The following is a 26,214-nucleotide window of genomic DNA, read 5'->3' as shown; positions in this document are numbered from 1 at the left end:
CGTTCAGAGAAGGGAATTCAAAATCTCATTCACTCAGCAGGGATTCTTCTAGTCACTCTGTATGCTAGGAACTGTGTTACTGGGGTCAGGACAAACAAACAGGTTGCATGTCGTCACAATCCCAGCAGAAGCCATGGCCCAGTGGAGAAACTAGATCTTGGACAAGTCAACCCCAAAGCTCAATGAGTCATGAGAGAAACACAAGGTGTGGTGGGATCCAAGAGCTCGTTCTAGCTGCAAGCCTTGGCTCTGCCAGCTCCTACTGAATGCAGTCTCAGCTGGGAACAAAAGGATGCACTGGGAACTAATTAACCAAGCTGCAAGGTGCACAGTCAGGAAATTCATCTCAAAATAAAGCATAAGTCATGCTGGCTCAAAAGAACCCATTTCCTTCATCACTAGATAGAGCAAAACCCGGTCTCTTTCCTTTGTACAAAACAATCACATCTGTGATGTCCATCGTTAAACATCCTTGGATAGGGTCATAAATCCTTGAACTTTATTTACTTGGTCAAAAAGGAATGGAAACTCACCACAACAAGGAAAGAATGTAAGAGCTTGGGGGTGGGGGAATGGGGATATGTGCTGCAAAATCATGCCCTGGACACCTTGTGACTGTAACTCTCATTAGCTCATGTGTCTGTGGTTAGCTGCACAAGACTAGGCCTGCCAGCATTTCATCATGGATAGAGCAGATGATAACGTGGCCCCACCCCTCCCTAAGGAACTATCAGCAGTCCGTGGTTGCTGGAAGACAGGGAGTTACTTTCTTCAGTGGTGTAGCCACTCACAAGTTGCTGCTGTCCCAGTAAATAATCTCCCAACCATGCTCATGTGAGTGACTATAACTAAACTCTGCAAGTCATATACAAAACAGGCTTGAGAGCAACAGGGGACTCAGCAGGAAGAAGAAAGACTTCAGCAGATGACAGAATAGGAATGAGAGATGGGAAGGGGGGTAAAAATGACTCAAAATCATTATATGCACTTATGAGACAGTCAACAAAAATTTTAAATCCTGAAGGCCTCTCTCTAAAGCTAAATCATGCAGATTGGAGACACAGACTTGAGTTCTGGAGGTATAATCTAGGATTCTAATCCTCAGAGAACACCAATTAGCTCTGACCTTGACTTGCAGTGAACTTGGGAAAAAAATCATTAAAACTTTACTACGGTTAGGGAAAAAAGTATAATAATGCTAACCACGAAGTTAATGTGAATGCTGGACAAGATAATGGAGCTGAAAACACTTCACACACATTAAAACACTCCAGTGGAAAAATGTAATAGGAAGGGGAAGCCTGCCATCTCCCTTGGGAGTCATCATCTCAGAGCTTACAGGAATAGATGCGCATCCAAGGTCAGGGTAATTCTCTTTTAATGGATCACTCCAGAGAAGTGGTCCTTGTGTGGGGGCAGCTCCAGCAGCACAGAGATGGGCTGCAAGTCATAAGTTTCTAGTAATAAGGTGCTCAAACATGCAAAGGATGAACCCAGGAGCTATGGCTTATCAGTTATAACAAGTTTAACATTATTCATCAATGGTTTCTCCTTTTGTGGAAGAGAAAAAGGATACATTTGAAGCTACTGGGATTGAGAAAAAACATAGACCTCAAATTGTGATGAATCTCCCACAAAGCCTCACTATGAGGTGCAGCTTCTCAGAAAAAAAACTGGAGGATGTGGCTCAGAAAAATAAGAAATTAGCTTTGTGTCTTTGGCTTTGTCCTATATTGAGTCTCAAATCATATGTCTACCAGATTGGTAGATATGCTCTGGGGCCTTACACATCATTGCAGACATTGTTAAGACACATCACAGCAGACATTGTTGCACCGGCAATATAGATCTAACTGAACTCAAATCTGCACAGAAATATAGAACTTTTGCTGGAGATTCCCATCTCTAATGGATGGATCATGGTTGGGCTTAAGTCAATCACCATAGCCTGAGTTTCCTTGCCAGTTATGTGATCCCATTGGTCCAATGAAAGAAAAGAGGAGTCCACCAAAGCCCTCTGGGAAAGGTGTTTCTCCACTTTAAAAGAGAGGTGTTTGTGACTAAAGCATCCCTTCTGCTGATGAACACTGGCATAGTTTTTATGCTTGGAGCTGTGGGTGTCAGTTGGGCTGCATGAGGAAGACCAACGGCTGTCAGAAAACAACAAGAATAGCGGTGCACAGTTAGGAAAAGAGTGCCATGAGTCTTGGCAATATCACCTCGCTCCTGAGGTCACCTGCTCCCACATTTCTTACTGTGGGGGAAGTTATTCACAGAGATGCCTGGCTGGATGCCCTGACAAGTATGGATCCAGATACGGGCGGTGAATAACAAGCATGTGGTTTGCTGCCTCGATGGGGTGTAGCTTCTAGTGGGTTGTGATAGTGGTGACACATCCATATCTCACCTGCCAAAGGAGATGCATCTGAGTAACAGAGGATAAGGAGAATGCTGTCATCATGATGGGGCAGATACTCTTCGCTTTTCTTTCTTATATTGGATATGGTGGCCAACAATAGGCCATTTGGAGCAGGTGATGCCTATACCATTTGGTAAGTTTTTTTTTTAAACCTTCTGTTTCTTCAGAATTTGCCTTCCTTTGTCACTCTGACACAAGCTTCTAAAAGTTCAAGTCACTTCTTAGATTCCCCTGATTCCCTTCTGCCATGGGCTATTACAGAGCAGATATGATTACCAAGAAGCATCAGTATCTGGAGAACTTTTATACAATCCAAAAGGGAGGCCGCCAAAGGAGGCTTGGCTTAGCTCATATCACTACAGGGAACTTTGACCACACTCATCAGATCATGTTTTTCACACAGAGCTAGTGGGGTTCTGAGAAACCCAACAAATAAGGACCTCAAAGAACAAGGAATGCTGCAAACACAGTTAATGCTGCAAACACAGTTAATGCTGGTCACTTATGGGCTCAAGAGGCTCGGAACAGATGGGATCCCCTTTGTATATGCCTTCACTAGATTGTGGGTGTCTCTTCCATAACACAGGACACATGTAATTAAATAAGGGCTCATCTTTGTTTAGTGTCTGTCTCTCAGACACAGTTGCTTTCAGGAAGTACTGATGAGACTGTGCTTTGCATCTCAAGTCACATCCTCACTGTCTAGAAGATACTATACTTTCACACATGTTGTTGACACAACCCATGGAACATATGACCATCGACTTTGCTCAGAATCCCAAAGGTCAGGCTAGGTTGCTCTGGGTCTTTTGTTTCAGTTGCCCCATAAGTGAGAAAAGATTCAAAACACACCAAATAAGAGAAGCAAGAAAGTGAAGAGCTCTAACACAGCAATAGTCCCCAAAGGGTATAGTCACCTACACCATTCCCTATCATGCCGCTAATGTACTGTTCCTTTGGCTTCCTCCCTGTTTATAGTCCAGGTATTCTGAGAGCAGTAATACAGTGTTTAATAAACTCTTCTTTTATTTCAAAGAGGAGAAATGGACAAGGACTTGTCTAGGAGTCAGAAGGCCTGGGTTTAACTAGCTGATTTGTGACCTTGGGAAAGTCACTTGAATCATTGAGGTTTCCTTCCTTTAGATATCAAAGACAAGGGGCCTATAACCTTTCCAGCACTTCCTTCTAAGATGGTACCATCTTTGGCTTGCGGTGTCTAGGCCACAGTCACTTCTCTGTTAGCGTCTTTCTTCTCTTCCTGCATTTCTCCGTCTTCTAAGCTGTATTTTGGTGCTTCTGTGGGGACCCGGTTCAGCTTGCACCTTTCAAGTTGACTCTCAGTACTAGAAAATCAGACAACACCTCTCCCACCTGTCTCCAGTGCTGTGATTGAGTTACCCCCACCAAAAGCATCGAGCCCCATCTGTGTAGAACACCACAGTCCTCTGCCAGCTGAGATGCATTCTCATGCCTCGGGAAATGGCAGAACTAGGAAGCCTGAGCCAATACGGAGCCCTCTTAGATAAGAAGAAGTGCAAGCTCTGAGAAGATTGGTGAGCATTCCGAAGAATATGGTTTCAACGGCTGGGGTCAACCAGCAACAGGAGACAGAGATAAAGGCGAAAGTTAGCCCAGGTAATAATAACACCCTGTAGTTGTATTCACGTGCTTCAGCCTGACCAGGGAGGAAAAAAAAAAAAACCAAAAACAAACCTACTTTCACACCAGCAAGGGAAGGTGCAGAGGTCAAGGGGAGGCAGAGGGATTATTATCCTGGGTGGTTCACACAGTATTGGACAGATAAAGCCCGTAGCCCAAGGTCACACAATTAGGCTTTCACAGGTTGGGAATCAGAGCAGAGCTTCCTAATCTTACCTAGGGGCTATTTCTAATAGACTCTCCATGGAGCCTTTTGTTGATACCTCAGTTCTATCTTATCTTACCTTCCCAGGTAGTGAGTCTACTTTTTCCCTTGGGGATGAGTAGTGGGAAATTTGAGTGGCCAGAGTGGATTGGCTAGGCTGAGCCTAGAATTCAGCTTTCATGACTTGGATGCCATGCGCTGGGGCAGTCTGGAATGCTGCCGCTGCTTTTACACTCGGGACACACAGAGGAGCGCCCGGTGGCAGCTGAGAATGCAGAGGCTCCGGGGCTGATAAAAGTTGTAATTAACATCACGTACAACCCTTTCATCTTCAAAGGCTCCCTTCCCATTAGCCAGTTATTTCTCCTATCACCCTCATGGTGCTTTTTTTGTCTTCTCAGTTTGCAGATGGAGGTAATGTGAAGGAAGGGCCCTTTGCCAGGAAGTCTGGCCTTGGTTCAAACAGGAGATTCCTGGCTCCAAACATCTAGCTTGACATGGGGTGATGGGAAAACAGAATGAGCATGAATCAAAAGAGAAGGCACAAGTCACTGAACCTGTCCTCGGGTAAAAGACTATTTTTATACTGTTCTGGAAGGGGGCGGGATCACCAGTATGGCTCCTTATGTAGGCTCAAGAACGGCGAAACACCAGGAGATCAAACACGACTTTCACAAACATAAACTAGAGAAGCCCAGTGCTCTAGTATAGTGACACTGGTGTGACAAGGGGGAGCCAATCCTCTCTGTCCACGGCAGACATCACTAACAGATCACCGCATTCTTTGTATACAGATAATGTTTTTAAACACAGAACCCCGGGCAACCTCTATGATCAGTAATAAATGTCACACGAACAGAAATCAACCTGTGACTGATGCCACCCTCTTTCCAGTTGTCAGTTGCGCAGCTCACTAGAATGGAGTGTGGTTTGTCACCTCGGTTTTCATAGCCGAGGAAACAGAAACAGTGATAAAGGAAGGACCATGCCCACAGTTGTTCTGTGACGGAGGCGACGGGCTATCTGCTGTCTGCACGTGGGTTCCCACTTCTCCTAGAGTAACACAAAGTCTGTGTGACTGGTTGGAAGTACAGACGGCAGAGCCATGGTCAACAGCTAAGGGCACAAACGTGACATGAGGGATGAATTTATCTGGGATTTCATTTCAACCAGAGGTTGGTGTGTTCCAGATGGGTATGAGCTGGGGACAAGCAGAAAGGGGCAGCTCAACTGAAAACCTTCAGTGGTAGAGGGCTGGAAGCAGACTGGGTATTCAACCTCTGAGCCACTTTGAAAACCTCTGCCATAACACAGTATTTCTGATTTTTTTTCCCCACTGAGCAATAATTTCTCTGGATTGATAAGAAGAAAAAATTAACAAAGATCTAGGAATCTCTTGGTAGAAACAGTGAACTGCGTTGTACGGTGCCTTACTTAAGTTTGTATTTTATATACATGTATAATATGTGTAAGGTGTGCATGTACGTTATTATTATCATTTCACTTTATGTGTATGGGTGATTTGCCTGCGTGTAGTCTATGTACCATACCTGAGCTTGGTACCCTCAGAGCCCTTGGAACTAAAACTACTTACTGGCAGTTGGGAGCTAGCATGTGGTACTGAGAAAAGTACCTCTGGAAGAGCAGTCATTGCTCTTAACCCCTGAGCCACAGTTTCAGCCAGTATGCGCATGTATTATAGTGCATGTTTTACTGAGTCCGTGGATCATTTTGCAGTGACATGCTGCAAAGGCTCCTCGAGGGAGGCTGAGAAACCCAGAATGCTCACGAAGCTCTGAGAGTAAAGGATACAGACGCTTCTCTTCGGAAGCTGGATTTCCAGGCCCTTTGGGACAATATTGTTTGAATCATCACTTGAAGCAAAGAGTGTTTCCTCTGACTCCTGCCCATGGTCCCAGGGCTGGTTTTCTGCAGTGGAAGCCGTGAGCCTGGGAGGCACTGCTAACTTCTCTGTCCTGGACCGTTGCACCTGCCCACTTCCAAGAGGAGGGAGAATTTCGTGGCGCACAAGCACCTTGTCCCTAGGAGTTACTGTTGCCTGCTGGTGTTTATGAAGTGCAGCTGGGTCATTGTGCTTTTTTCTGGCATGGATTAATAATTCACTTCTGACATTTAATCTACACTGGGCACCACTTTTCAGGACTGTATGAGCATAGTATTATAGTAGTGCTTTTGTTTCCCTCGAGTTTTATGAAGCGTGGGTATCAGTGAACTCAGAGTGATGACCTTACAGAGCAGGAGTTCTGGAATGGACGGTGGAGGTCACTTAGAGTCATGTCTCTCCTTTCACACATGGGGAGAGTGACAAGAGTGTGGTTGAAACATTGTAGAGTGAAGAAGTCCCCGGAACAAAAGAGAAGACTCATTTCTGTACTGGGGGCACTTCTGTATGCTGTGGATCTTATTCTAGGCACAACTGCCTGAGCTCAACCTGCTCTTGGGTGAGAGAGAGAGAGAGAGAGAGAGAGAGAGAGAGAGAGAGAGAGAGAGAGAGAACCAAAATCTCAAATCTCTCTTGTTTCTCAGCCATGAGGTCTCCAACACCACCACCTCTCCGAAAGGCAAACTCCAACAAAAAATGTCTGGTTACACGGAACAGATCCTTGATCTGGAACCCATCAGTGGGAAGAAACAGCACTCATTCTCTCTACCCCACCACACATTTTTAACATAGGGACCAAAAAGCCAACATCTTTACTCGGAGTGTTGTGAGAACAGGGTTTCAGTGCTGGGGTTTACTATATACAAGGTCAGATTGTAAGGTAAGGACCGAGTCACAGATGTAGCCAGACCTAAAGGAAACCAAGAGGCCTACTCTACTAGACAAAACCTAATGGATTTTTTTTAACCTCCTGGCCTTGCCCGACACATCAAATCTTTAAAAACGTCCACTTAAGATAAAGAGGCTGCCCAGAAAAGAAACTTCAAGGAGTTTTGAGATTTGCTGCAAGACGCCCTGGGAGGCGTGGGGTTTGGGTAGCATGGTGGTGGTGGGGGGGGTCCTATGGGCTGAAAAGAAAGGCAGAGTTGAAAATAAGATAACCAGAACTTACCAAAAGGATCTCAAATAGTTATTGATGGTGATTTGTCCCAGATTAACTCCAGGAATTTTATTGAGTTAACTGTCTAAATATTTAATGAGAGCTTACTGTAGTTAGGGAAATATGCCATAGCGGGGAGCTGTAGTATATACAGACATGTTCATGAGGCATGAGTTTCCCATCAGGAGCTTTGAAGATGCGCAGCTACAGTTAAAGAGCATTCCTTTCGCGTCTTTTTAAATTAAATCTATTATTTTATGCATATTGCACACCCATGTAATGTATGTTTCTGTGTGTCCAGGGCATGTGCACATGGAAACAGGAAGACAGCCTCACGTCATTTCTTAGAAGTGCTGCATCATGCTTTTTGGAGAGAGGCTCTCCCACTGGCCTAGAGTTGTCGAATAGACTTGGTTGACCACCCGAGACCCCACCTCCCGTCTTCCCGGCATTGGGACTGTAAGTGTGCACTGCCACTCCTAGCTTTTCACGAGGAAGCTGAGGACTGAGCTTAGAGCCTTGTGTTTTCCAGGCAAGCGTTCTACTGACTGAGCCATCATCCTAAGTGGATTTTAAATGAATGATCAGGAGGTTCAACTAGCGAACAGCAGAGGAAGTGAGCGCACGTAGGAGTGGCTAAATGGAGGAACCTGACTTCTCGGGAGTCATGAGAAGGAGTAGCCCCATCGCAGAGATCCAATGCAAAGACCAACCTCACCCATGCATGCATGACCTGTTCTCTTTGGACTTCCCCGAGTCCATGCCCTCCCTTGGCTGGCGGAGAGACCCCACGACTCTCTGGTAGCTACACAAATGACAACGATATAAATAGTCCTCTCTAGGCTTCATCTAGAACTCATCTCTGTTGACCTTAGCTTTCCGGACAGGCAACATCTGTGCCTGACATACTATGTTTTTTTTTTCTTTTGGAACCTACAGAGACGGGGTCAGGATCGTAGTGAAATGACTGTCAAGGCCAAGGGCAAGCGCCAGCTGCAAGTACCCACTCTTCTCCCTTGCGTGTTAGTTACGGAAGTGAACACTTGCAACAAGGCATCACTATTATCCTTTTAAAAAATGAAGCAAGGAACAGTGCCACCTAGGTCGCAGCTTGGGGGTAGGTGCTCTTGGGAGGCGCTGCAGACCTGCTTGATAGTAAAGAGATACAGGACATTAAAACAGAGGGGGAATCCTGAATGAGTTCCTGTCATGGGGCCAGGGGCCTGCAGCCCTTCCTACATACTAAGTCACTTGTGCCCAAAGTGACTTCTCATCCTGGGTGACTTGTTTCTCAGCCGGAGAGCCCCAGGGCAAAGGATCTTATTCCCTGAGCAATGATCACCTGCTTCACCAAACTGATCCCAGGTCACTTGGTTTACCACAGAGTTGGGAAGGAGGGCTCCTATGAGCTAACTACTCCGAGCCCTAAATGTGTACAACCTAATTCCTGGCAGACTCTTTCCTCAGTGACCTTCCTCCCCACCCTGGGTGCAGAGTCTCTTAAGCAAAGAATTAAGTGTGCTGTTTCTACTCATTTGGTCCTCACTTCGGTTTTCTGTATCCGTAGCCACAGTCTTAGATTATGGAAAAATAGCAGTCAGCAAAGTCCACCTTTGCCCATGGGAGAAGTAATGAAGAGACTATGAACAAATCCTCTATCACCATCCATTAATTTACCTCACCAAGTCTACGCCTCGCCAGCACCTCACCACCAGAAAGGGACTAGACTCCCGTTCAGGTATCAGAATAAGTGAGCCACTCAGAGGATGAATGGGGAAAAGTTTTCATCAGGTGATCTTTTCCCTCCCATTTTTGGCATGCCCAGTCGTCTCTCTGACATCATGTATTAAAATGAAAGCCAAGGGGCTAGAGAGATAGCTCAGAGAGTAAGAGCACCTTCTGTTCTTATAGAGGACCAGAGTTCAGTTCCCAGCATCCTATCTGACCTCACAGTTGGTTGTAACTCCAGATCCAGGGCACCTGACACTCTCTTCTGGTCTCCGTGGGCATCTTGCACTCACAGGACCTGGGTTTGAATCTCAGCACCCCCTCACTTTACAACCATGTGGCCTTGTCCCACTTCCTTAAATTATGTGCCAAGTTACCTCGTGTGAACAGGGATAATAAAAGAACTGTTTTTGTGATATTGGTGTATAATTTAAAGAAGTTAGTGTACAGAAAACAAAGAGGACTTCAGTTCTGCTTATTACAATTATTAACATTGGTAAACCTACAACCAGCAGGGGCAGGGGCTCTCAATGTGCATGAACTTCCAGCCGTTGTCAAAGGTACAGATGTTCAAAAATCACTGCTCCAATGACTGATGCCTCCTCCCTGGGGTTTTGCAATTAACCTTTACTTTCAAAAGCTGAAGACTTGAGGAAGATTCTTGAGGCCTGAGTTTTGCAAATCTCCTCCTGGGTGACTCAAGCCATCCCCACCCACTTAGAATCTGTCTGCCCACACTTGCACAAAGGAGGGACACTTGCCCCCAGGAGGGCACACCCAGGCAGCTGGTGCACTTCAACCACATGGAGTTTCTGGCTCTGTGAGTCTGGCCCCCACACTATCATCCCCTCTTCCCTGTGTTTGTCTCTGAACATTTCAGGGAAAGTGATCCCAGGGAAGGTAGGACCTGCCCCAGCTGTGAGCAGCTTCGTACTGGGCAAGCTCCATGCAAAGGAAACTGGCGGAGTGTCCTGTTAGCTGCCAGGCTTTCTGCAGATTAGCCACTTTGGGGGTGTAGTAGTGTCAGTTTGGATAACAGGCAGTTGAAGATACCAGAATCATCTGGGAGGTGTTTCTGCCTCTCTCCCTGCTGCTGCCACCTGCCAGAAGCAAGTGTGGGTCAGAGGTTGTGTGGGCCTCTTTCCCAAGGACTCAAGACTCAGACCAGCAGCTCACAAAGCCAGCCATTACTGGGCAGTGTTTCATTTTGAGGTTTAAGTGTGGGTTTAGTGTCAGCACCCCGCTCGCTTCTCACCCAGCCATTCCCTAACCTGCTCCTTACACTGGCCCCGGGGCCAGCAGCCACCAAAACCACAGACGGGCAGACTCTCTGCTTGGGAAGAGGACATAGGAGTCCTGCTGTAAGCAGTTGGCCAGCCAAGCCTTCTCCTCACCCTGCACAGAGCGACAGCAAAGCCGTCAGCACACTGGCATGTACACATAAACACACTTGCACATCAGGGATGTCAGGCAGCCTTTATACATGAGAACTCTTTTCACTATTTGAGACCTTATTTCAGCTCAACGTATCTGGTCCTCTTTGTGGGCCAGCACTGAGGTCTTGAAACTCAAAAATGATTGAGATATAATCCCTGATACGAGGACAGTGTATGGAGCAGCAGAAAACCAGCGGAAGAGGCAGTTTCCCATTCCTGCCTAATGGCCCTGGCTCCCCAAACCCTTTCTGGCCAGTTTGGAGCTAGTATGGGTTTTGTTTGTTTTGTTTTTTGTTTTTGTTTTTAGTTCTGAAGATCAAGTTCGGGACTTTATGCCGGCGAGGCAAATATTCTGTCACTGAGTTTCGCACTAGCCCCAGGAGTACTTGTTTGAGAGAAATTTCTACCCGCTAAGAGAGTGAAAAGTGGGCTCAATTTTAAGGATCTTCTTTTTTTTTTTAAAAAAAAAATGCTTGTGTGTCCTCATTTAAGCAGAGGTACAAAGAAAATTGAGTCATCAGCTTCTTGTTGTGCAAACCCCAAGAATTTCTCTCTGAAGTAGAGAAGATCCCCTTTGAAAACTCCACGAGGCCAGGAAGTAGCTGCCACCTGTTCCAGCTCACCCTTTCACACGATCATTTCCCTCTCACGCTCTGGGTGGGGTTGCTAAAATGGAGGTACTGATGAAACCTCATACCTTGTCCCCAGCCCCAGGACAGACTGTTGGGGAAACCATCTCTCCTCCCACCACCTCCTGTTTATTAGTGGGGCAGAGTCTACCAACTTGAGTGGCCACATGTCCCCTGGAGGTTCTCAGTGGATTTTGATTCAAGATCAGTGACTTCTCTAGAAAGCCATGTCCACCCACTGCCTGGAATTTCAAGACTTCCCCTCCAATGGGGTCTGTATAACCATCCAAAGAGTCCATAAAAGCGGATCTCTATGGGTCATTGCTTCTGAAATGCCTGCGAGGGAAACATGAGAGCGAGTGTCTGTGGGCTTTTCTTAATTTGCAGGCAAAGGGTGTTGCCCTGACTTGTCTCTTGGGCAAGGAGCAACCTCTCCCTTTTTGCCAAACCTACAAATGAGAGCATGTCTAAAGGGGCAACCGGACTCCGATAAAGGAACTGACTTATTCCAGCAATAAATAACAAGGTTGGCGTGTCTGACAGCTGTGGCTGAGCCCGGAGAAAGGGACAGAGGAGGGCGAGGCAGAGCAGTCAAGAGTCTACCGTCTGCTAGAGGGTGGCAAGAGAAGCCATTCATGATCACTTTGCTGACTACTGGAACAGTGAGAGACAACACACTATTTCCGGAATCCTCCAAAGGTGGTGAGGGGGTGATGTTAGATGATGGGGTACTCCAACTCTACCCCTGTGTTCTTGGCTGAGTCCCATTAGCTCTGAGTCTCTATTTCTTTATCAAGATAGTAGTGTTGGGAAAGTACTAATGTGTATGACTATTGCAAGGCTATGTAAGAAAACCTACTACTAAACTCCACCTGAATCTAAGCAGTGGATGGGATGTCTTAAGAACTCCAGATGTTGAGTGGCAATAGTAGCTTGCCAGGATTTTAAAATGGGGTACTCCTAACTTTTCAGTGATGTTCAGGAGGCATTAGAAGCCCTACAACAAGATGGATCCCTCTTGAGTCAATTTCCCTTAGGGAAATTAGTGTTCATTATTCTTAAACTCAAACTGGGTATATTGGGCCATAAAATACAAAACTGTGTGAGCGTGAAGGGAGGCTGTACTGAAGGTGCTAAAACATTATCATGCCACACCCCCTCAGCTCTGCAGGGGAGATGGTGGGACCCCCACAGTCCTCCAGAGACTGGAGAGTTTCAGGGTTGTCCTCATGCCCTAACAGAGTGGGTGGGGAAATCACCAATCCCTATCTCCCATAGTCTGCTTCCTCTTGGGAAAAAGAAGGGCTTTTTCCCCCTAAATGATCTTTAAAGTTCCCATCTCTGAGTCTTGGTCAGTGAATCAGGAAATTTTTCTGGAATGAATTTAAGGAGATCTGTCATAGACCAAGAATTTCATGTGGTCCAGCGTCCCCTCCTGTGTAGGGGGAAGTTGGCAGAAATAGAAACTTTCCCCCTCAGCTGCCTGAGTCTCCGACAGCTCATCCCTGCGTTGGAAGGAAGTGGGTGTCCTATGAGGGCAGGGGAATAACTGAATGAATGAATCAAGTCTAACTTCAGCGGGGATGGTGCTCACTTCTGTACTTCTTCACATGGAAGACTCCGCCAGGGATCTAACTGCCAAGGGAAAGCGGGATTCAGAAGACTCTGGGTCAGCCCCAAGACTCTCAAATGCACTCCTCTTTCCCAACAATGGAAGGGAAATTTCCTAGCAATGTTGTCTAGGCGTGGAGGAAAGGACACATGCCTATGGAGACTCCTTCTCTCTGCCTTCTAACCAGAGCCCCCACCGCACAGGGTGCCTGTGGCTGCTTGGTTTATCTGGGGACACTCTTCTACTTTTTGACTTCTGACACAACCCTGGGCAGTTTATTTTCTCACTGCACCCCTGCTCCGTGAAACTTTGCCCAGTCCCAAAGCTTCCCCATCTTCCAAAACCAGTCACTCCTAGAATTGGGGGGGGGGGGAGGCAACGATGGTGCCTCTTTTCTCTGCCCCACCCTTTTTCCTTCCCTCTGCCTACCCAGACCCACATCCTCTACGTCAGATTTCATTTTCGAGTCTCGGTTCCTTTCCAACAATTTCACAAAGGCATGAAAGCCAGTCCCAGGCAGTCACTACTATGGCCCTCGGTGGCCCTGCTTCTCCAGGTACCACAGTATGTATACATCAGGAAGGTGAAAACCCCAAGGCAGGAGGGAGCCTGCTGATCTCTAGGACCCGACTCCCCAGGGGTCAGAGGAACCAAGGACCTGGGAGTAGGCTTTTGAGAGCAGCCAGGAGATAGGCTAAGAAAATACAGCCACAGCAAAAAGGTGTGGGTGTCCAACCTTTCTCCTCTTCCGCAAGGCCAGGTCCAGGGCTCGCTCTCTCTGCCCTTCCCCAACCCATCCTGAATGTTTCTGCCTTCCAGGGGCCCCATTGGAGCTCTGGTTCCCTCTGGAAGCCTCTGCTGTAACCTCTGCTGGCCAGACGGCCTCTTTGCCTGATGCCTTTTTGCCTTTGTCCAGCACAAGCATTCAGATATCCCCTGAGAGTCTAAGCTCTGGAGGTTAATGAACCTGAGTTCACACCCGGCACCACCCCACCCCTTGCTGTGTGAATACCAGAAGTAGTCACCTCTCTGAGCCTCTGTTCCCTGCTGGAGAGAGAGAGAGAGAGAGAGAGAGAGAGAGAGAGAGAGAGAGAGAGAGAGAGAGAGAGAGAGAGAGAGAGAGAGAGAGAGAAACACTTCTCACCAAATCACCACGAGGATAAAATGTGATAGCATATTTGAAATGTGAAATACCTAACATAGAGCTTGGCACAGTAGCAAAGGGGACCAATAGAGTCCCGCTGCTATTCTTAATACTACTTGTATTACTTCTGCATCAAAATTCAAAATTTATGATCTCCACCTAGCATGTCTAAAATACCCAGGTTGAGCACCCCCACACTCAAGTAGTTTTAATAAATTCTTGCTGAGAGGAACTCACTGTAGGCTGAACTGCCTTCATGACCCAGTCGGCATTTCTTAAAAGAAAAATTAACTGTGCCGGTGTTAAACAAAGCGTTCGTAGAATTATCTGTTCACATATAGACAAAGGAAGGGAATGCTTGGAATTGAGCCATATTGAATACCTGACCCTAACTCCTCCCCTCCACAGCCACCAACCTCATTTAGATGGCTTATCATGGTCTCTGCACTAACGCTTGTGTGTTACCCTGATACAGGTCCCCTCTTGCTCTGAAGCTGCCAGGCAGCGAATAGGAACTGTGTTGCCCTTTGACTTTGCCCGCACTGGCAGAACCAGGGGCTGCATGTACCGGACAGCTGGTCTAATCATTGTTTCTCGTTATGTGTCCTCCTTGGCCCAGGCTGGAACCTCTTGGGCACTCAGAGCGTCAACACAGAACTGATTCAAGCTCCCACAAGTTAAAGCAGTTGGTGACCAAAGCAGACTGAAAGAGCCCCCCAAAAACCTGTCTAAGCCCGGAACTCACTCTCTTTAGCTTCCCGGGGTTCCTTTCTGAAAAGATCATTGCCAGCTCGCTGGCTTGCCACTCCCTGCCACCTTGAGGACTACAGGTTTCCCCTCCAGCTCTGCCCCAGTCCCTGCCTCTGCGCTGACACCCACGGCAAGCCCAGCCCTGCTTGGGGGAGCCCCTGGGCACCGGAGCCTGTTAGTCCGGACACCGGCTGCGTGCATCCAAAAGTACAGTTACTTTTGCGCCATGTGCTCCGACAAGCGCCAGCGACCTCGCCCAAATTCTGCGGCGGGCAACCTGCCCAGCCAACTTTCTTCTCCCTTTCTCTTTTTCCTTTCACCAAAGCGGCGCTTCCCAATAACAAACTGTCCAACAGCGTAACCGCAAACCGAGCTTTGCTTTGCTGAGCTCACTTTACTGTATTCCCTACCCGGGCTATTCAACCCAGGGACATCCTGCTGGAGTCCCGGGACACTCTGCGTTCGCATCCTGGTTGCCCAGGCTAGGAGCCACTCACCGATTTGCTGCTGCGCCAGGCTCAGCTGCAAGAAGCAGAGTCCCCAAGCTGCGTGCCACCAACACTTGTCCATGGTGTGCGGGATGGAACCGAGGGATCTAGTCGTCTCTTAAAGAGGGTCGCGGGGAGCGGGGGGGTGGGGGCAGGAAAATGGATGGAACCTGTCACAGGCTGGGGGCCGCTGGGCAATGAGGCCGCCTCGGAAGTTGGCTGCGGTTTTTATTCCAAGCTTTGAAAGAGTGACCTAAGAGGGAGGGAGCGCTCAAAGACACACCCAAAGCAAGGGGGCTGTGACTAAGCAGCCAACGGAGGTTTAAAGACACACCAGCCTGCTTTCGCTGCTGCCTCTGAACTCCTGCCCTGCTCTCCCTAGCAGCTGAGAATTGCTACCGGCCCCGTTTGCCCATGACCCATCCCCCAGACCACTCCACAGGTTTCCTTCTCTGGCCAGCCCTCCTGCCTTGGAAAGCATTGCCTGGGACAAGGAGAATGACTGAGTCCCGTGACCTCACCCCTCCGAGTTCAGACTCTGGCCTCTCCTTTGCCTCTAAACTTCTGGGAACCTGGCTGTGGAATGACTGTCCGGGTTTCCCCGGAAGCTGGACATTTCCTAGGGAGGAGCTCAGACAAGAGGGAGATCCTGTCGGGAGAATGGTGCCTTCTAGGTCAGGGTGGGGATTGAAAAGTGGGGAAATTGTGGGCGTGTTCATTCCTCTTTCCCTCTGAGAGAAGTCCAAAAATCTCAGTGGATCTCTACTCAGGGAAACCTAGTGATGGCCAGCTATGGGAATCACATCTGACTCTACTCTGTCAGCCTCCCGTCCCAGGACGGCACCTCTGTCTTTTCACCCGCTCACCAACACGCTTCGTTCATGGTCTCAAATATCTACTGATCCGTCTACCAGTTCCTTAAATCCTTTCAGGACTCACACATCAATCCACCGTCTTCGTATATGTGCCCCAACCTAGCCGTACTCCATCCACCACTGATTCTTACATTCATCCATCCAAACATTTTTCACCCGCCATCCCGTAGGTCCATCCTCATATCCCTTACACACTGATCATTTCTTTCTTGTTTGCATTATTCTCCCTTTGCTGCAAACTTTAATTCACTTCCCTTTATTTCTTACCTGATAAATCTCACAGAGCATTGCCATATTCTTCAAGGGAGACATTTCAAGGCTGAAAACGGGGGGGAAATCATATTTTAAATCATAATTCCTTATTTTCTCTTATATGCTGTGGTTACAGTTCGGACAACAAAGGCAGCGTTTATTTTTAATGCGAACCACTGAAAGCAAATCCAAGTGGACTTCATGCCGAATAGGAAACATGGAAAAGATCCCTGTGGCAAAACCCTGAAGGAACCACGCCAGAATTTCTTAGGGAAAGTGATGTTTTGGGATTTATGGGAAGAAATGGAAAGAGTGAGAGAAATGCACCCAGCCACCTGCCCACCCGTTTATTCATCAACATGTAATGAGTGCCCATGGGTATCAGGATAAGCCAAACCTGCTTTGTCCCCAGGCGCTAGCTTACAGTCGCAAGCCAGCTGCTGCCTACAACATGAAATAAACTGTAAAATAGAGCCAGGACTGGAAAGATGTTTCATTGGTAAAGCGTTTGTCACCAAGCATGTGACCCTGGTTTGATCCTTGAAACTCACATGGTGACTTACACAAGTAATTCTCTACCCATCACATGCAGGCCATGGCATAAATGACACACACATACATACACATACAAACACACATACACACACATACACAAATACACACACACATGCATACACACATATACACTCACACATATACACATACATACACACATACGTATAGATGTACACACATATACACTACACACGTACATATATATACATATACACACATATGCCACACACATACATACACAACACAAACACACGTCATTCCTTATCAGCAGGAAATCACTCTCAGAACACCCAAGGTGTGTGTGTGTGTGTGTGTGTGTGTGTGTGTGTATGGTATGTCCTTAGGATGCTACCAGGCCTGAGATCTGAAGAAAGAAATCACAGTATTTCTTGAGAACACCAATGAGACAGTCAAGAGAGGTGATACTTGGGGAAGGTATAGAAAGAGAAGGAATTCTTGAGAAACGGAAGGAACATGTCACTCACAGGCATTCAAGCTACTCCTGTCAAGAAGTAGCTGAGATTCAAGACTAGAAAACCCAGCTCTTAGTCCTGTTCTGGTTGCTTACTATTTTATGGCCTCAAGATAGGCAATGAGCTTTTATGTGCCTCCATTTCCCCAAGTGTAAATAAAAATGGGCTTAAAAACCATATCCACTTTATAGACTTGATGAGAAGGGAGTGGCTTTGAAAGCCCTGCATCTCTTAAACACTGATACGTGTATGCATATATATTTGTACACATTATACATATGTGTGTATAATATATGCATTCCATATATATAGACGGAAGTGGCATGAGTGTTAGATCAGACGCAGAGACTGAATGGGAGAGAGCTAGACAGACGGCTAGAGAAGCCTTCAGGGGCCATCTCTTAGATAGCAGGGAACTTTGAACTGGATTCTGTAGGAAACCAAGAACCATAATAAATTTTTTAAATGATTTTTATATGAAAATGCACAAAGCATAAAACATGCTGTTTATCCACATGCAAGTACAGTTAGGTGGCATTTCGTTATTCACAGCATTTCATCTCCTTCCTTGAAGGCTGTACAGTTAGAGAGGGCCTTACACTAACAGAGACAGTGATGGGGCTGCAAAATCACTGAACCAATTGCCTAGCCAGTCTATGACTGACGGGGTGTGACTCGGGGATCTGCCTTTCTGAGATGAAGAAGGTTCCTCTTGGCATCTAAATACCAAATGCTTTAGAACCATCCAGGAGCTGGAAAGAGCAGAACACCCAGCTTTTGTGACCCAGAGATCATTTACTTCAAGTTCTAAAGGCCCCACCATTTGGGATAAACATCTGAGTGGGTTTGGTGAACTATGGATGGGGAATTATTTTTGTCTGTTTCTCTTTGGATATGGGGGAGGGAAATAGTAGTCACCAGGATTTTTATTTTTATTTTTTTTTGTGGAACCCGGGGATTCCTTTGGAATCCCTCAGAACAGGACATAGAGTCTAACTGAGGATTCACAGTGAGCTGTGTTCCTCCCCGACTCTCAACCTACAATAGAAATTCCACATGGTCATTTTTATAAGTTAGAATACCATGAGTTCGTTTTGGCAAAAATTTTACTCTTGAAAAAAAATGGAAAAAATAAAAACACCAAACTAGATAACCTCAGACCCCACCTAGCTGAACTCTTTTTCTATGGCTTCAGTAAACAATACTGCTCAAAGGTGTGTGGTAGGAGAAGAGGTGGGGGTCGACTGAGAATACTTTGTGAGCTGTAAAGAGACATGCAAATTCTCTAGAAATTATTATTAGGATTCTTTTCCCAGAGGGGAAGGGCTTGCTGTCTCTTCCCGATAGTTCAGTGAGGGACTGAGACAGCTCGCCCTGATGCCACAAATGACTCATTTTCAATAATAGCCTTACTGAGTCAGGCTAGTCCTTGGGAATTCCTGGATTATCTCCGAGCCCCCTGGAGTCCCTTTACAAACACCTCACCTACACCACAGGCCACAGGGTCTTCCCCAGCTTCTCCTATGCTCCTGTGTAAAGGTGAAATCCTTAAAATAATTTAATTTAGGCTCTTGATATCAGTTGTACATTTGTTCAGTCACCTTTTGTAAACCGAACTATAGATGTGGGAAACTGGAACGGAGAGCTTGAATTGGTGGGGCTCGACATGAGATCACAGGATTTGGAAAGAAGCCAGAATGCCGTCATCAGCCTTGAGCTGAGAAAGCCCAAATCTGAGCGTTGGCTCTGCTGTTATCAGTGACTTAACCTCTGGGAGATTTGGGTTCAAAATGAGGGTAAGGGGACCATTTTCATAGTTTAGGAATACAAAAAGAAGAAGGAGGAGGAGGAGAAGAGGAGGAGAAGAGGAGGAGGAGGAGGAGGAGGAGGAGGAGGAGGAAGAAGAGAAGAAGAAGAAGAAGAAGAAGAAGAAGAAGAAGAAGAAGAAGAAGAAGAAGAAGAAGAAGAAGAAGAAGAAGAAGAAGAAGAAGAAGAAGAAGGATCTGCTACTGGGATACATGCTTGGTGAAGAGATCAGTCACCACCCTATGAGTTGCCTAAATTCAGGGACAGGATTGTGTCGGGCACCAATATGTCGGTTGCAGTGTATGACATATCCCAGTCTCTGGCTTTATCTATCATGATCCATAAATAAACACCTTACAAATGCATAAGTGAGTCCCACTCTCTATTTTCCCCATCACAACTTATGGGATGTTTCAGAATCCCAATGAGCTCAAAGGTAGATGCATGTAGGCAACTTGGGGATTGCTGAACCCATCTAGGCTCTACTCTCTGTAAAATGACCCATTTAGCAGCCTGCATTGGAGCCTGCTCCCATGAGGAGATTAGATGCTCTCACAGAAACACTAGGGTCTGGTGACTTCTGATGAATGATAGTAAATCTCTTCTTAGGCAAAGAAAAATAAAAGGTAAAGCAAATGTGAATGGAAGTGTGAGTGACAAGGCTGGGAGACCCAGGGATGGAGGAGGAGCTGTAAATCACCATTTCAGAGACAAGGATCAGGCTGTCAGGGGAAAGGCAGAGGTACCGTTCCAGTTGAAACTGGACTCTCCATGGAATCCATTCTTGGTTCACAGCCATGGGATGAATTCTACACATGCGAATGATCAATAGTGAGAAACTCTCATGAAATCGACTTAGTGGAGCCTAACAAACTGATAACTAGGGATGAGTGAATCACCATCATCAATGAGAAAACTTGAATGACTATTCTTCAGCTAGCAATGATCATGGAGCTGGGCCCTTAGGATTGGTAAAGCTTTCAGACTATGACAAATGAAGTAGCTGGTGTAACAGCTGCACTCTGGGAGACTGGTCATGTCAGTCACAAAGTGGCTTTCATGTAAAACTTTGGGGGCTGATGAAGTAGCACCCAACCCCCGAGTTGGTTGGTAACAAACTTAGAAATGTGATTATTTGAGTATGGAATTTGAATTAATTTTTCTCTTCATTCATTCATTCATCCACCCATGCATGCATGTATTATACAACTCATAAATACTGGATAAATTGTAAATTTTACATATTCTTGGTTTTGAAATAGTTAACCATACCCATTCCACCATCACCATAACCACCGCCATCACCACCACCACCAATACCATCATCACTATCACTCCCAGAACAGCCATCAGCCTCATTACCACTGTCCTACTTCCGTCTCTGTTGCTATGATAAAACACCCTGACAAAAAAGCCATGTGGGGAAAAGGGGGCTCATTCCCACTTACAATTCCAGGTTATGGTCCATCGTTGTGAAGAAGGTGGAAACTTCAAACAGATAGTCACATCATCTCCACAGCCAAGAGCAGAGGAAGATGAGTGTGTAGACATGATCATTCGCTTTCTGCATGCATGCTCTTGCTTATCTGGACTTCTCCACTCTTAAGGAAGGCCAGAGCTCCCTCACTAGGGCATGGTATCACTCACAGTGGGCTGGGCCTTCCCACATCAACTAACATATTAAGACAATCCTCTGTAGACATGCCTAAGGGCCAGTCAGTGTAGAAAACTCCTCATTGAGACTCTTCTCAGGTTGGTTCCAGGTTGTATCAAGTTGACAAATTCAACAACACAACCACCATAAACATTGTCCTTACCATCATTGACAACATCATTGCTATTCTTACAATAACCATTACCACCATCTGCTGTCACCACAAACACTGTTATGGTCAGGGTTAGTCTTACTAGTTGTCAACCCAATGTTATCTAATTGTCCCAGCAACCTTACTGAAAGTTCAGCACCAAAGCTTAGAAAGTCAGATGACTGATCTAAAGTTACACACCTTCATTTTACTTAACAAAATTTCTTGTCATTAAGAAATATAAAGAAATGTAAAGATAAATATAAAGATAAAAGTGTGATGGTGCACACTTTTAATCCCAGCAGTCGGGAGGCAGAGACAGGCAGATCTCTGTGAGTTCAAGGCCAGCCTGTTCTACTGAGGGAGTTCCAGGGCAGGCTCCAAAGCTACATAAAGGAACCTTGTCTCAAAAAACCAAAAATAAAACCCAAAAAGAAAGAAAGAAATATAAAGATAGCTGGGTACTATTGCCTCAAGTTTTTAATCCCAGCACTCAGGAGGCAAAGGTAGAAGGATCTCTGTGATTTCAAGTCCAGCATGGTCTACAGAGCAAGTTCCAAGACAGGCTCCAAAACTACACAGAGAAACCCTGTCTCAAAAAATTATATAGACATACATACATACTAATTTTTAATCTGGCAAAACACTAAACCAATGAAGTCCAAATTAGTATTTGCTTTATTTTTATTCTACTCAGTTTCATTTAAGACAGATAAAAATTAGTTCTCTCCAATGGAGTCACACTGGGTATATTAACCATGCTTAAGGGTAGGCCCTCTGCCTAGAAGAAGATGGCCAACACAAAATGAACTCAATACTGTTATTGTATAATTTAATTTTGTCTCAGGTTGCTTTGTTTGGAATTTTTTTTTACTGGCCTTTGGCTTATATATTATGGTTTTCTGTCTTGTGTTTTTATGGAGTGTGTGTGTGTGTACGCGTGCGTGTGTGTGTGTGTGTGTGCTTCTTGTGGTCTTTCTTTCTTACTTTACTATGGCTTGTTGTTTTGTTTGTTTTCTAAAGAGATAGGGAACTAGAGGGTCTGGGGTTGGGTTGATAGGGAGGTAGAGGTTCTGAGAGAAAGTTGGAAAGGGAAACTGTGCTAAGAGAAAAATTCCTTTGAAAGCCTTTGCTCATTGCCTGGGAAGAAGGACTGGGGTTAGTAAGGTAGAGAGCAGGACATACTGATTTTCACAATTTTCTTAAAATGAGGAAGGCTTATTCGATAGCAGAGACTCAGACACTGACTGCTCATAGGACAATCCAAATCTGTGGAGTGCTGTCTCTTCTCTATGAAGTCATTATGAGAAAAGACACTAACTGCTCACTGGACAGTCTGGATCTGTGGAGTGCTGTCTCTTCTTCTCTATGGAACCATCATGAGATGGCTGTGTGTTCTGACTATAAACCAACACTCTTCTCTGTCATGGCCCCTAAGTGCTTATTCAGTTCCTACACTCCTTTGCAGGATACTTTCTGGGGTTGGGTTTTTGGGTTTATCTTGTTTTGTTTTTTGATTTTATCTTTTTCTTTTTGTTGCTGTTGTTATTGTTGTTGTCCAACCCAAAAGACATTCCTTCTCTGATCCTGAAATTCAGTTTCTGGCTTGGTAACTTCTCTGTGTGACTCCCCACTTCCTATGAGTGTGACAAAATGATCCACTAACACCACCTGATACAAGCCTCGCCCTGTTAGAGAGCTAGCCATGAAATCTGCCAGTAGAATTTAACTACACAAACATAACACAAAGTTAAAGGCTGTGAGACAGCCATATACCTCCACCTGCCTGTATGGAGAAGCAGGAGAAAGAAAACTAAGGAAGAGACTCGGAGACAAGCATAAAAATATGTCCTCTGTCCACACACTTTGCAGGTTCATTGGCTGCTATGGGGCATCCAAACCCTTATCACTAATTACCTTCATTTTCTTTCTGTTAGCCCACACTAGTTTCGGTGACTTACAACCAGAAAGACTTAATGAGTATAAGACCATCACTGCACTCTACAGAATGGTAAAGAGGTCCAAGTGGATGGTAGAGATGCCTGTTGCCTGACTAGGTCTAAACCTCAGGATTTGACTGTGTGGCTGAGGCCTTCTCTTGTTCTTGTTCCTTTTGTGACTTGGCCCCCTTTCAGTTCTCCCAACATTGTCACACTCTACCAAAAGGACCTAATCATCTCTCCTGTACTGTGACAGAAACTAGATTCCTGAGTGATTTGCCTACAGTTGCAAGCAGAATCAAATGAGTAGAAGGTCTTTTGAGTTCTGTCTTCCAAAGTCTTTGTCAGATAGCCCCTTTCTGCCTGGGCATGCCTGATAATCTATTTCAAAGGCAAAACCTTCCAGCTGGCAGATGGTAACTGCTTTTCTTCAAAACACCCCTTTGGGTAAAAATTCTGGGTTCTGATGCAGTCATGAACCTCCAGACAAGTCCTGATGGGGCCTAACATTAACACTTATGGAAAAAGAATAGGTATAGGACTAAGAGATGAAGTCAGGCCAAAGCCTGTATCACTGGAGAAACCATTCTCTGACTACAGAAGATTCTATATGGTGCTCCATGGCTGACAAAAAGACTTGTTGAACTAAACTTAATTAGGAGAAGATGTTGGCAGGGAGGGGAAAGGAGAGAGGAAGAAGACATTCCAGTGAATGTCATTGTGACTGTATATGAAGGCAGACGATAAAAGACACAGATATAATTATCACAACACAAAGGAAAACAAAGCCTTCAAATTATCCAAGAGGAATGGGCAGACCCTGTCACCAACCAGCAGTGCAAGAGATGCCATCTATGTTCAGCTCATAGCCTCCAAGACACAAAGATGGACAAGGCCTGCCTTCTCTCCTCAAAGACAGAGTGGCTGAGATCCATGTTGGCAGGTCAACTACCTTCATTAGTTCAAGAGTGACTTACTCTAGATACTAGTGCTACAATAGCCCAAAGACTGGCTAGTTTCTCTTTATCACTGAGGAAACGGGTATAGGGCAACTTTACTTATTGTTTGGGAAGGTTGGTCTGAAGAGGTGACATTTAAGCAACATTGGCACACACAGAGACTGCACATGCACTCAAACACAGCATACATACACCACATGTACCACACACACACCACACATACACACACATATACTCAAACACACCACATATACCACATGATACCACACCATACATACACATACCACAAGCACACACCCATACCACATATACCACACACATACACTCAAACACACACACAACGTATACCACACACCACACACACATACACACAATGTACAGAGGAATAAGAAGGTGATATAGAGATTCACAGAGGGCTGCTGTTAACTAGCGTGGCTCAGAAAGGCTCTGGGGAACTCAGGCATCTGATCCAGGTCCTGGTAGGGGAGTAGAGTTTGGCATGTCATCCTTCACTTCCCTGTACCTCTTTATTTCAGCCTTCTCCCTTTCCTGACCATCCTTACTCTGGAAGTTGCCTTAACTGTCTCTTAAGACTAAGACTCATTCTTCTCAATAGATCAACTAACTCCAAACATCATTTACTTGGTAAGTGACCTTGACCATTTACCCTATTTTCGAGCTTGAGTTCCTCATTTAATGCCTTTTATACCTATCACGAGAGTCATAGTATACAATATAGCAATGTGCATATTCAATCTCCTGCAAGATTTGGAATATATCAGGATCCAAAAGTACATTCTTCCTCCAAATGCAATCTTTTTGTGACTTTCTATGCACGTCCCTATACCCTCTTTCATCTCAGCTATCAGATGGATTCGTCTTTTTCTGTGGTGGATCTAATTTTGGTATTAATGAATTTTGATACAACAATGTACAATGCCTTTGGCAAGTGGTAGTTTTATTTGGGGGCCACCCATCACCACCCCTAAGTAGTTGGAAAAGTGAGTTTAGGCCGAGGGTGCCTCTACAATCAGATCATGGCTTCCAAGTTCTCTGAAGTCATTTCCCTTCATGTGGTAGAAGAAAAAGAGCATTGAAATTCTCTTTGTGACGCTTCCACGGGCTACGTCTGTTAGTGAGACCACCGCTTCCACTTCCATCCCCTACCTAATCACATAGCCACAAGCCTCGAGAAGACAAGCTAGGGTTGATCTCCAGAACCAGAACAAGGAAGAAAGGAGGAAAAGGTGGGAGGGTGTGGGGCAAGTGGACAGAAAACTGAAAGGAGATGGGGAAAGATTGTTGATAACATTTTCCCCCCAATAAATGAAAGTTTAATGGGAGAGTACACAAGACACAAAAGGCAGATGGAAACTAAAAAAAGCAAGCTTGAAAGTATGGAAAAGTTCAATAATTATACAGGAAGAAAGAAATGTCTAATGAGTTTTGAAGTGGTCATCCACTGGCTTCAACAATGATTTTTTTTTTTTTAGCTCATTTTATCTGCAAGTGTCTTCTGCTTCCTTTTCCCCAGCTGGATTATTTTGAAATACTTCACAAACATCACATCTTTTAATCTGTTCAGTGTCTCTATGTGTCTCTGGGAGATAAAGACTTTTTTGAAATAACGTAACCACAATCTAATCATTGCATCATTGGTCATTTTAGTTTTTATTAGTTAAAAGTCCATTCTCCAAATAAATAAAGAAAATGTGGTGCATTTACACAATGGAGTACTACACAGCAGAAAAATATGACATCTCGAAATTTGCAGGCAAATGGAAGGATCTAGAAAACATCATATTGAGTGAGATAACCCAGACCCAGAAAGACAAATATTGTATGTACTCATTCATAAGTGGTTTTTAAACATAAAGCAAAGAAAACCAGTCTACAAATCACAATCCCAGAGAACCTAAACAATAATGAGGACCCTAAGAGAGACATACATAGATCTAATCTACATGGGAAGTAGAAAAAGATAAGATCTCCTGAGTAAATTGGGAGCATGGGGACCTTGGGGGAGGGCTGAAGGGGAGAGGAGAGGAAGGGAGGAGAGCAGAGAAAAAATGTATAGCTCAATAAAATCAATAAAAAATCTATTCTTTGATAACTTTATGAATATATATAATACATTTTGATCATGTTCACTTATTGTCATTTATTTTTTTTCAGCTAGAAGCTTTACATAAGTCACATAAAAATAGACCACTTTTGATCCCGACAATTTCATTTAAATACCACATTAAAGCCAAGAAGGATGGCATAGGCCTGTAATCACAGCTAAAAAGGCTGAAGGAGGAGGACTAGAAGTTCAAGGCTTGCCTGGGCTGTAGAATGAGTTCAAGGTCAGCCTGGGAAACTTAGTGAAACCTTGTCTCAAAGTAAAATGTTCCAAAAGGTTGCAATAGTTCGGT

At 45.2% G+C, this 26,214-nt stretch overlaps 1 protein-coding gene across 5 annotated transcripts in view; it reads right to left on the bottom strand.

Annotated features, from left to right (window-relative positions):
• The window catches only part of Cd44 (CD44 molecule (Indian blood group)), an 85,813-nt gene extending 70,453 nt beyond the window's left edge, over nucleotides 1–15,360 (bottom strand). For 4 of the 5 annotated variants that reach the window (XM_057781277.1, XM_057781273.1, XM_057781275.1 and 1 more), the window contains exon 1: nucleotides 15,142–15,360. In XM_057781277.1, coding sequence (XP_057637260.1) covers nucleotides 15,142–15,214 — 73 coding nt within the window. In that variant the 5' untranslated portion in view covers nucleotides 15,215–15,360. The remainder of the gene's footprint in view (nucleotides 1–15,141) is intronic. The other variant, XM_057781276.1, reaches the window with a different exon arrangement.
• Nucleotides 15,361–26,214: the final 10,854 nt, after the last annotated feature.

Source organism: Chionomys nivalis, chromosome 9, assembly GCF_950005125.1.
Source record: "Chionomys nivalis chromosome 9, mChiNiv1.1, whole genome shotgun sequence".
NCBI classification, from domain to species: Eukaryota; Metazoa; Chordata; class Mammalia; order Rodentia; family Cricetidae; genus Chionomys; species Chionomys nivalis.
Note: the sequence above shows the minus strand (reverse complement) of the source record. Positions and strands in the feature narration are given on the sequence as shown.